The following is a 10,100-nucleotide window of genomic DNA, read 5'->3' as shown; positions in this document are numbered from 1 at the left end:
GGGGCTGCATTTTGCAAAGGCTCCGTCCTGTTTCTCTGCTTGGTCACAGTGATTCATGCCCTGTAATTCCCCTTGCCTTTGCGTAAACCGAAGCTTGTTTTTCGCTCCAAGGGGGAGGCAAGACAATTCATCATTCTGAGTTCCTCCTAGGCCCCAAACACTTGGTAACACCTCAAAGAATGGGATCCCAAACACGTTCCAGGAGCTTCCAACAAACCTGGGACGACGCAGGCATCAACACTCCCAGCCACAGTGAATCACAGACTAACACCCGTTGTTCACCTGACGCTCGCCTTCGATGGGACTCTGCCCTGGATTCCTGAAGGAGCAGTAGCCCGGACCCCTTTCCAATAGGAACCCCTAGCCCCAAGTGCCGGGGAGTCTCCCAGACGCCCCATCTGCTATACTCTCCCTTGCGCTCGTCAGTAAACTCCGCTCTCATTCCCTCCTGGCTCCCGTCTAACTTCTAGCCAGCACGAAGCCACCGACCGTCTCGGCTGGTCTTTCGGGCCCCCTCTGCATCCTCAGACCTGGCCTGCTGGCATCGAGTGGACGCTGATCTGTCCCACCTTCCGGGAGCGCCCTGAGGAGGGCCGCCTCGGCAGAGTGCCGGACTCCACGCCCTCCTTCCCGGCTCCGTATTTTCTCGCCGCCCCCCAGCCCAGATCAAAGCAGCCCTGGGCTGCGAACAGGGCCTTCCCCAGCAGCAGCGGACCCTGCTGATGGCTTCCCTGGTCACCACTGACACAATGTGGCTTGCAGAGTGGAAGCGGGCGCAGGTGTCTCGCTCACCAGGCCCCTGCCAGCCCAGCCAGGTTTTCCTGCGCCCTCCTGGACCCGAGGGGCCCCCGGCAGCCCACCCTCAAGTCCCAGGGACTGGGCGGGGGTGTCCGTGTGCACCCTCCTGCAGGCTCCCCGCCTTCTCCCCTGTCCGAACCCATCCAGCCCTCTGCAGGGCGCTGCCTTCCTCCACAGCAGACTGCCCCTCACCCTGTCCTGCCCTGCCCGAGGAGGACATTCCCACGTGGCCTGGCCTGGCCCGGGAAGAAGTGGAGGACAGGGGTGGAGGTTCCCTTCTAGGCCTCGAGGGCAGCGAGCTGTGGACTCGGGGGCACCCCTCTCCCCGCTGTGGGCCTCAAGGTGGGGCTGTACCACAGGAGGTCCCCCCATGTTAGGCCCCTGCTGGGAGAGGGACACCCAGACACGCCGCCATGGGCAGCCACACCCAGAGCACGAAGGGTCGAGAACATGTGTTTATTTGAGGCACCAAAGCAGCAGGCAGACTCCAACGTGGGGGTGGAGAGAGGGGGTGGGGGCTGATTCCTGGGTCCAGCGGCCTAAACCCAGACGCACCGGAACTCCGTCTTCCAAAAGGCCCCCTTACAGTGCGTGAACGTGGGACGCAGACAAGCCAGAGAGAAACAGCTTTGTGGCTGGGGCTCGGGGTGCTCAGCCGCTGCTAACGTCGGGCTCCTGACCCCCCCCCCCACCCGGCCACACAGCTGTGCTTCTGCCCCCCCGTGAAACAGCACGCTGGTCCTCCTCGGACGCCATGGCACAAAGCACATCTCCCACCCCACCTGGGGACAGACGGAGCAGGGCCGCGGGCGCACGTGCCCCTCCCAGTGTGTCCCCAGGACTCAGATCCGAGTCCGGGACCCTCAGCCTCCGGCCCTCAGCCCTCAGCCCTTCCCAGGTTCCCTGAGGAAGGTTACATTACCGCCTGAGAAGGGAGGGCAGCTGGCGCCTCTTAGGGGGGTGGGGGTGCAGGGGGCAGGCCTGACCGTGGGCTCGAGCAGGGTGAGGGGTCAGAGGAAGAGGCTTCCACGTCGTGTCGGGGTCTGGGAGGGGCCGGGCCTTCCTTCCTGAGCTGGGGGGTCAGGGCCCGAGCCGCGGCAGGGCCGACAGCAGGCTGAGCAGGAGCCCGAGGCCCAGCAGGGCGGCGCTGGCGCGCAGCCCCCGGCCGGCAGTGCTGACGTTGCACAGGAAGCTCTGGCAGCAGTACGTGCCGATGGACGCCACGCCGAGGTTCACGCTGGGGCTGGGGCAGATCGGGGAGCAGCCCTTGTTCAGGGTATGGCCGAAGTCCACCAGTTTCCCTGCACGGGAAAACAAGGCCGTGAGGGCAGGGGCAGGGGGCAGAGGCCCGGGCAGGGGGCAGAGGCGGCCGCCGGCGCTCACCGATGCCGGCGGAGGCGGATACGGTCACGCAGTAGTTGTCGGAGTCCGAGCAGACAGTCGGCTTCAGGCAGTAGAAGTTGCTGTTCTGATTCGTGCACGAGAAGCACACCAGGGAGTGGGCTGCAGGAGAAGGGGACACGCCGCAGGGGACGTCTGTCTCGGGCCCTGGGACGCCTTCCAGCCATGTCCCCTTGCAGTCCCGAGCCAACACCCAACCACTTCCCAGTCACCGAGCGGTTATCACACTCCAGACCCTGGCCCTGGAGGGGGAGCTCCAGGGACGTCCAAATGCACAGTGGTGAGCGTGTCCGGAGCAGAACCGAGGCCCTGGTTTGCTGCGGACAGGACCGTTCGGCCGTCCAGAGCAGGTCAGGTGGGAACAGGTCTGAAGGCCCCTGGGCACCGCTTGGGAGAGAAGGCAGCAGGAGGGACCGGGAGAGAACACAGCTCGCCCGAAGGCCAGGGCCCCAGGGGCACCTCACCTTGCTCCACACCCAACAGGGCTGCCAGCAGCACCGGCAGGAAGACCTTCATTCTGGAGGAGACGGGTGTCCTGTCTGGGGTCTCACAAAGCCAAAGACACTGGTCGGTCCTATTGGTCCTGTTTAGAGAACAACGCGGTGGGGGACCAGGCTGCCCACTGGGAGGAGGGGCCAGAGCCACGCTGCTCCCATTTGCTAGATGGCGGGGGGGGCTGCCCTCTGGCAGCAACACAGCCAGCACACAGAGGGTCTTCCTGCTCCATTCCCGACCTAGCCCTCGCTCGGTGCACACTCCTTCTTGCGGAGACCCCTCCCCCAGCCTGTGTGCTTGCTGCTGGGGGCCACGCGAGGGAGCTCATGAAAGATCTCAGGATCGCACAGAAAGGAAAGCCCCTGCTGGTGGTCCTGGGGGTGGGGGGACGGTGCCCAGGAATATTAGCTGGCCTGCATCCAGAACTTTCCATGAGCCAGCTCCATTCCTGACATGAGGACTCGGGGTCTGGGCTGGGTTCTGAGCACCCAGCCCAGCAGCTTCTGTGCTGTGGAGACGAGGGGGTATTTCCCATTCTGTATGTTATTCAATGCTGACGACAACGAGCCTATAAATATCTGCTATTCCCCCATTTCGTGCCTGAAAAAGAGGTTCAGCGAGTCTCAGCAGTAGGTGTGAATCTACGGGGGCTGCCTCGTGCCCTACACTAGGACCCTCTCCTGGGCAGAGACAGTGGCAGTGGGTGGAGAAAGCACACCGAGGGGAGCAGCGGGGGTTCTGGTCTGTTCTGCAGGAGGCATGGTGTGGGAGGAGCAGTCTGGTGCCTTCAGGGGGGACAGCCATGGTGGGGGAAGGGCATTCTGGGCCTGGGGAGCCAGGGCCCAGGCACTGGGAAGAGGAATGCCAGGGAGAGAACAGGCTTCCCCTGCCCAGTTCTGGGCCTGGGCTAAGATCTTGGGGTGGGGGGTGGGAGGGCAGCAGCTGCAGGTGCCCAAGGACAGTGCCGAGCCCAGCTCTGGACCCACATAGTTTAGGGAGAAAGGAGCCTCAGTTTCCTCTTCCATAAAGTGAGATCTGGGCCTGGAGAAGCTCTGACCTGTTCTCAAGGAAGCTCTGGAATGCACAGCCACCAGTCACAGCCGGCGTCCCCACGGTCCCCTGCTAGGCACCCAACCAAACAGGACCCACTAGGCTGGGTCGAGGCACTGGCTAGAGTGGATGGACATATGCAGGGTCAGCAAAGGGAGCCCTGAGGGGAAAAGTGGTCCTGGGGACAGTGCCATCTGGGACCCAGACTGCGCACTCCTCCCCCAGGCTCAGGGGTCTGAGTCCCGACAAAGCCAGGCATCCAGTGACTGGGGGCCCCTAGAGAGGTAGGAGCTAGTCCTTGCGCCGGAAGATGGGAAGGAGCCAGGTGGCTCAGCAGGGTGGAGGGAGTGGGGGGCGTTGGGGGTGCAGGCTCCTAGGCATCTCATACGCTTGCATAATCTTTGGCAAACAAGAAGCTTTCTCCCCCTTCCCCGGGTAGGCTCCAGTCCCCAGGGTGGTCCAGCAGGGAGGGCACTTAATTCTTCCCATCCTGCCGGCCCCCCGAGACCCCAGCTCTCTTCTCAAGTCAGGAAGGCTGCCCCTCGCCAGTCCCCACGGGAGAGGTGAAGGGGAGCCTAGAGTCGGGAATGGGCCCCATGCCTGCGCGGTTCTGGATCACCCAGCCAGGGAGGGCGCCTGGCGTTCGTCTGCGCCCGCTCCAGCCCCGATCTTGGGAAACACTCGGAAGGGCTGGGAGGGCTGGGGGATGGGAGTGGAGGCTCAGCACCCAGGCGCCGGGCCCTCCCGTAAGCCCCGACTCCCAGACTCCTCCAGACCCTCCCTCGTGTCCTCCGGCACTCTGCTCCCCCCCACCCCCGCCATGCCCGGCGCCAAGGGGGTCGTCCCCGCTCCCCCTCCCCGGTCCGGGCCCCGCCGACTCACGCGGGGCAGACGCAGGTCCACGGCCTCTCCGAGCTACGCAAGCCTGGCGCCCAAGCGCACCACAGCCCCGGACTCCCGGCAGCCGCGGCGCGCGGGGGACGGCAGGCGGAGTCGGCGCTCCCGCGGGCGGGGGGAGCAAGGGCGAGCTGGGGCGCAGGGGCGGCCTCGGGGCGCAGGGGCGGGCAGGGCGGAGTCGGCGTCCCCGCGGGCGGGGGGAGCTGGGGAGGGGGTGCAGGGGCGGGCGGGGCGGAGTCGGCGTTCCTGGGGGCGGGGGGAGCAGGGGCGAGCTGGGGGCCCAGGGGCGGGAGGCGCAGAGTTGGGGCTCCCGCAGACGCGGGGCGCAGGGGCGGAGTCGGGGCTCCCGCGGGCTGGCGCGGGGGGCGGGGTCGGCGTACCTGGGGGCGGGGACAGAGGCCGAGTTCCCAGACCCGGGCGGGGCTGGTAGGCCCCCACGCCGGGCCCGGAGCCCAGCCCCAGGGAGGTGTCGCTGGCCCGTGCGGCCGGTCCTTCTTGTCCCCACGCGGGGCGCGTGTCATCTCGGGGCAGCCCGGCGACGCGTGGCAAGCGTGTGGGGGCGGTGACGGGGGCCCACCGGTAGCCGGCAGCGCTCGGGAAGGGCTCGCGTCCCTTCTGCCGAGCGCGGTGGGAGCGTTTCAGACACCGGGGCCGGGCCGGCTTGGGGAGGGGGGGAGGCGGGGACCTTGCATCTAGCACGCCGCCCCCTCTGCCCCGGCCTCCCTGGGGTCCTAGGCTCCTGGCCTCGCCTCCTGCGGGTGGGGGAGAGAGGTCGCAGGGGGCATTGGTTGTGGGCCACGGGGACCCCCAGCGGGCCACCCATCTTTGCTGGTTCTGGATCCCTTTTTGCTCTGGGCGCAGGGGCTGCCTCTTCTGTGGCTGCCCCCACTTGGACCAAGACACTCAGCCAAGATACTCCCAGGTCGCCAGCTCACCGGGGAGCTAGGGGATCCTTTCACAAAGCCAGCCTGATGTGACCCTCCCAGCGCAGAACCTAGAGGCTCATTAGGATAAAGCCAGCATCCTCAACCTAACAGCAAAGCCTTTCCTGCGTTCTGTCTCTCAATAGGTGTTTCCTGGCTGGACCTGCACCATCCACTCTGGGCAGGGAGGCCGGGCTCTGGCGGGCCAGGGTGGCCTGGCAGGACTCCACGCCCCTGCATCCTGCTTCTCATTGGCCAGGATGGGAGACCAATTGCAGCCTAGCGGGAGCTGGAGATGATGGGAGCTGGAGATGATGGGTTGGCCGGCTGGCCCAGCCGCTGGGCCCTTCCTCCCCGTCTCCTTTGCTGCTTCCTCCTCTTCCTGTGGGGACTGGAGCACCCGAGTCTCAGCCCCCTGCGTGTTTTGGAAATACACTTCACAGTTTCGTGTGTGCTTCCTGTGAGGAGCCGTGGAGCCTGACCTTTTCTCTCAGCCTTTCTGGTGGCGCCTGCGGTGAGGGGGCCCCAGGGGAAGAGGCTTCCGAACTAGGACAGCTGGGGAGGGCAGACAAGGGGGAGGGAGCTGAGGCAGAACGGCAGTGTGGCTAGGAGGGAGCTGCATGGGAAGAGCCCCCCCCCCCAGTGGACCAGTCCCATGGGAAAGGTCTAGGGGTACGTGAGGCACCATGTGAGTGTGCGGGGAGTGAGTGAGTGTGTGGTGGTGTGTATGAGTGTGCACATAAGCGTGTGTGTGTCTTCGCAGTTTGGGGATCAGGGTCGGACATTGCGTGGTTCTCTAACACCCTGATGTTGTGGGATGGATCAACCTGGGAAGGCTTCGGGGACTCTGTCCTTGGAGGCTGAAGGTGGGGCTCTGCGCATGTCCCAAGAGGTCCACAGCCAAGGAGAGGTGATATCTGTGGGGCTCTACACTTCTGGCGGTGACGGCCCTGCTGTCCCCGGGAACGTGCCGTTGGCCATAGCCCTTGGTTACCCCTTCTGGATCTTACCTCTGGAGGGCAGGGTGGGTGTCTGCGTGGGGCGTCCTCAGCCTTTCCCCAGGCAGCGTCTTGCTGGTATCTTCGTCTAAGCTTTGGGCTTAGCCTGGAAGGGGGGAGAGTGAATCTCCTTTGGCACGTGGAGCCCCTTGCTCTGATGAGGTTCAGGTGAGGTTCAGTGGGGTGGAGTCCGGAGCTGACAACCGAGAAAGAATTCTTGAGACGTCTTTGGTGCAGAATGGTGGTTTATTAAAGCAGGGGGACAGGACCCGTGGGCAGAAAGAGCTGCTGCCCCGGGATTGTGAGGAGTGGCCCATTCTATACCCTCAAGTTGGGAGGGGGTTAGGGATAGCCTAAGTCTCTAAGGAATTTTGGAAGCATGGTTTCCAGGACCTTGAGGGGGCTAGCTACTGTTGGGAAAAGGTCATTTATTACCCTCTAATAAAACCTGAGTCATGAGACCCTTCAGATGTGTATCGGTGGGCCGTATGCTTGGGGGCTGACTGCCAACACGTATCTTGGGGGGTTAGAGATAAAGGAAGTTTCCAAAGGAGTTTTTATACGTTAAAGTAGACTTACAGGATCTTGGTGGAGGGGAGGGGGTCAGGCTAGGACTGCCTTTTGCCCTTAGCAAAGTATTAACATGGAGGCAGCTGAGTTCCTAGAGGAATGTCACCATGCCTGTTTCAAGGACTTGTCAATGGGCTGTAGGTAGTAAGGACTGTTTCTTTGTCCTTTAGGGCAGCCAGGAGTGCCTGAGGGATGTCACATACATCCCATGGGGGGGGGCGGTGTTTGCAGGGTGTCAGCTTCTGCTTTGTCCTCAGCTTGCCTTCCGTTCCCTCATCAGCTCACGTGCCCAGAAGGGATTTGGATGAGCTTTGGTCCCCGTGAGAGGCATACATTGTCTCTTGGCAGCGTCCGTCTGTTTGGGTTCGGGCTCCTTGCTCGTGGATCCGTCCAGCAGGTCAGCCCGCAGGGACAGTGCCCAGCACCCAGACCACCTCTGGCCCGTGGTGGGCGCTCGGCAAGTATTTGTGGGAGAAAGCGTAAGTGGGCTCTGGCCCATTCAAGACAGGACCCTGTGACTCGGAGGGCTCTTGTGATTTTGAACAACCAGCTCACAACATGTCCCCAAGGCCACTGCCACAGAGCAGGCATGAGACGCAAATGTCCTTTGAAAATGTATGTGAACATTTACGGCCAAGCCGGGAGTTTGTGCAATGCTTGACGACATAATCTGTGGGGTGCTTCTGGAAACTGCGGCGGGGAGGCTAGCCCCTCCGTGCGCCTCCCGCTAACACGAGCGGTCCTCCAACCCGCATCTTCGTAGATGTAGCTTCTGGTGAGGGTTTCCCGCCACGGATTCTTAGAAGAACGACGGGATCTTGAGTTCCTTTCTGTGAGGTGTTTCATGGTGCAGAAAGGATTTCGGGCAGGTCCGGTCGGGCGAGTCTGAGAGGGCGGATGTTGTGGCTGCCTTAGACGGCCGTGCCCTCGGACCCGTTCCTCCTGAAGGAGGCCCCGCGTCCAGGGGCTCGGCATATCCAGGAGTTACCAGCCACCTGTGTTCCCTGGGACCAAAGCCATGCCAGAGGGCCTCCTGTATCGGGCCACCCGCCCATGGTGGACCCTCTCATGCTCCCTCCTTCAACCCTGAACTCTGGGAACCTCCTTCGCGTGTCCTGGACACCTCCTGGGACGGCCGGGTACGTGTCCACCTGGTGGAGGGTCTACTTGTGTCTGCAGACACCCCGCCTCTGCTTCTGCTCCCCTTGGGCTTGCCAGATTCCTTGGGTTTTACAAACTACCAGCTGATTGCCTGGGTCATGCCCCCCCCACCCCCCGCCCGCCGGCCCAGAATGTTTTTTCTTTCCCTGCTCCAGTTTGCCTCACCACTTCTTGGGCAGACCCTGTCCTGAGGAAGGTCCCTGGGTAGATGGAGGAGGGTGCAGCCTTGGTGAAATGTCCCCCTACATGGGCACTGTATGAGCCCCCCCCCCCCAGCAAAAGGGCTGCGAATAAGGACCAAGTGAGGCAGGGAGTACAGCGGCAGGACGGAGACCAGGTGGCGTCTGCACAATGACCCACCTGCCAGTCACTCACATGTCTCTCTCCAGCACAGTTCCTGCAGCCCCCCGCTGAGCCCGAGGGAAGCGTTTGCTCTTGGTCGCCGCCCTGGGGTGGCAGCGCTTCCCAGCCTGGTGGGGGAGCAGGAGAGGGGAGCGCAGCTGTCGGAGGCTGAGGGGGGTGCCCCTCCCCCAGGGTGTATGCTGACCTTTACTCTGGCAGCTCTCCCCCTACTCATGCTTCCTGGGGAAATTTCTCCTGGCAGAGACGGCTGGAGTTTGGGTTGCCAGTCCTTTGAGTTTGGGGGGCACATGTGCCACTGGATGCCTACCAGTCCTGTCCAGGGTCTGGACCCAGGTGTGTGCATGGTCAGGCTGGTCCGGAACGGGGAGAGATGGGTGCCTGCTGCCCTCACCGCCTTCAGAAAGGGGATCCATGGCCTGGAGGAGCTAATAATAGGAAGCCCCCTCAGGCACCTGAGCTCACAGGAAGCTGGCACAGGGTGCTGAGGCTGGAGAGGGGGCCGCGGGGTGCAGGTAGGGCAATGGCCCTTGCCTGGCATTCTGCTTTCTCACCATGCCACCTAACAGCGTCTGCCTGTGGGTGGCGCTCACGAGCTGCTGGCAAGTGCTCTTGGCCTCCTTGGGCCCCAGCAGCAGAGTCTCCGTGGCTCCTCGCCCTCCCACCTGGAGCTGCCCCCTCCCCCGTGGCTGGGAGACTCTACTGCAGGTCTCTGCTTAGGGGTCCTGTGGGGCAGTGTGCTGACCCTAGCCCTCCTTTCCTGCTGCCCTGTCTCTTGGGGCAGGGAGCCTGGAGCCAGCCACTCTGAGGCTCTAGCTGGGAGGAGGCAAGGCCTCGTCTGGCAGTGTGGGCTCAGTGTGCAAGGAGAGTAGCCCAAGAGGCCACGCTGTGGGGCTCTGTACCCCCGCCTTACCTCTCTGGGCGCAGCTCCACGTCTCCAGGTGGGACCTCGGCATGCTCCCCTCAGGCTGGCCGTTCTGCTCCCAGAGAACCAAAGTGCTCCTGTGATTTCGAGCACCTGCTGCAGCTGCAGGCTGGCTCACCATGTCACGTGGGCTCCCACCTCAGGCCCTTTGCACAGCTGTTCCCAACCCTGGAACAGGAAGTCCACTCCAGACCTCCTTGGGCTGCACCCCCGCTTCTCTGCTTGAGTACCCATTCAGAGAGATCCCTCTGCTCCTGCCCTGGTCCTAACTGGCCCTTCTCCTTGACACGGAATACTGCCTGGCAAGTATTCAATGCTCAGTGAATAATCAGCCGAATACATTTGAATGGAAATACAGCTTGAGAGCTGTTGTTGTGGGACAGAAAGCCACACTTAGAATTTAGAAGCTAAAAAAAAAAGGTGTGATGTTTACAAGGATGGCACTGCAGGGGGTGTTGGTCTGCAGGAGGGAGGGGTGCAGGAGGGAGGGGTGCAGGGGGGAGGGAGGACTGCAGGAGGGGG

General features: G+C 63.2%; 1 protein-coding gene and 1 long non-coding RNA gene across 3 annotated transcripts; both read right to left on the bottom strand.

The window, feature by feature from the left end:
• Nucleotides 1-1,240: 1,240 nt before the first annotated feature.
• LY6E (lymphocyte antigen 6 family member E) lies at nucleotides 1,241-4,786 on the bottom strand. Of its 2 annotated transcripts, XM_040625823.1 has the most exons (5): nucleotides 4,627-4,757; nucleotides 3,752-3,864; nucleotides 2,664-2,782; nucleotides 2,182-2,301; nucleotides 1,241-2,099 (listed from the first exon to the last, which is right to left on the bottom strand). In XM_040625823.1, the coding sequence occupies exons 3-5, from the start codon at nucleotides 2,713-2,715 to the stop codon at nucleotides 1,879-1,881; spliced, it is 393 nt and encodes a 130-aa protein (XP_040481757.1). In that variant the 5' UTR covers nucleotides 2,716-2,782; nucleotides 3,752-3,864; nucleotides 4,627-4,757; the 3' UTR covers nucleotides 1,241-1,878. The 2 variants fall into 2 exon arrangements, with proteins under 2 accessions (XP_040481757.1, XP_040481756.1); XM_040625822.1 differs by lacking the exon at nucleotides 3,752-3,864 and having other exon boundaries at nucleotides 4,627-4,786.
• Nucleotides 4,787-7,312: 2,526 nt separating this feature from the next.
• Nucleotides 7,313-9,889, bottom strand: LOC121101695. Its single transcript, XR_005833669.1, has 3 exons — nucleotides 9,567-9,889; nucleotides 8,669-9,081; nucleotides 7,313-8,017 (listed from the first exon to the last, which is right to left on the bottom strand). It is a non-coding gene; the product is annotated as an uncharacterized LOC121101695 (long non-coding RNA).
• Nucleotides 9,890-10,100: the final 211 nt, after the last annotated feature.

This window comes from Ursus maritimus, unplaced genomic scaffold, assembly GCF_017311325.1.
Source record: "Ursus maritimus isolate PB19 unplaced genomic scaffold, ASM1731132v1 scaffold_9, whole genome shotgun sequence".
Taxonomy (NCBI): domain Eukaryota; kingdom Metazoa; phylum Chordata; class Mammalia; order Carnivora; family Ursidae; genus Ursus; species Ursus maritimus.
The sequence above is the reverse complement of the archived record's forward strand: the minus strand, read 5'-3'. Positions and strand labels throughout refer to the sequence as shown.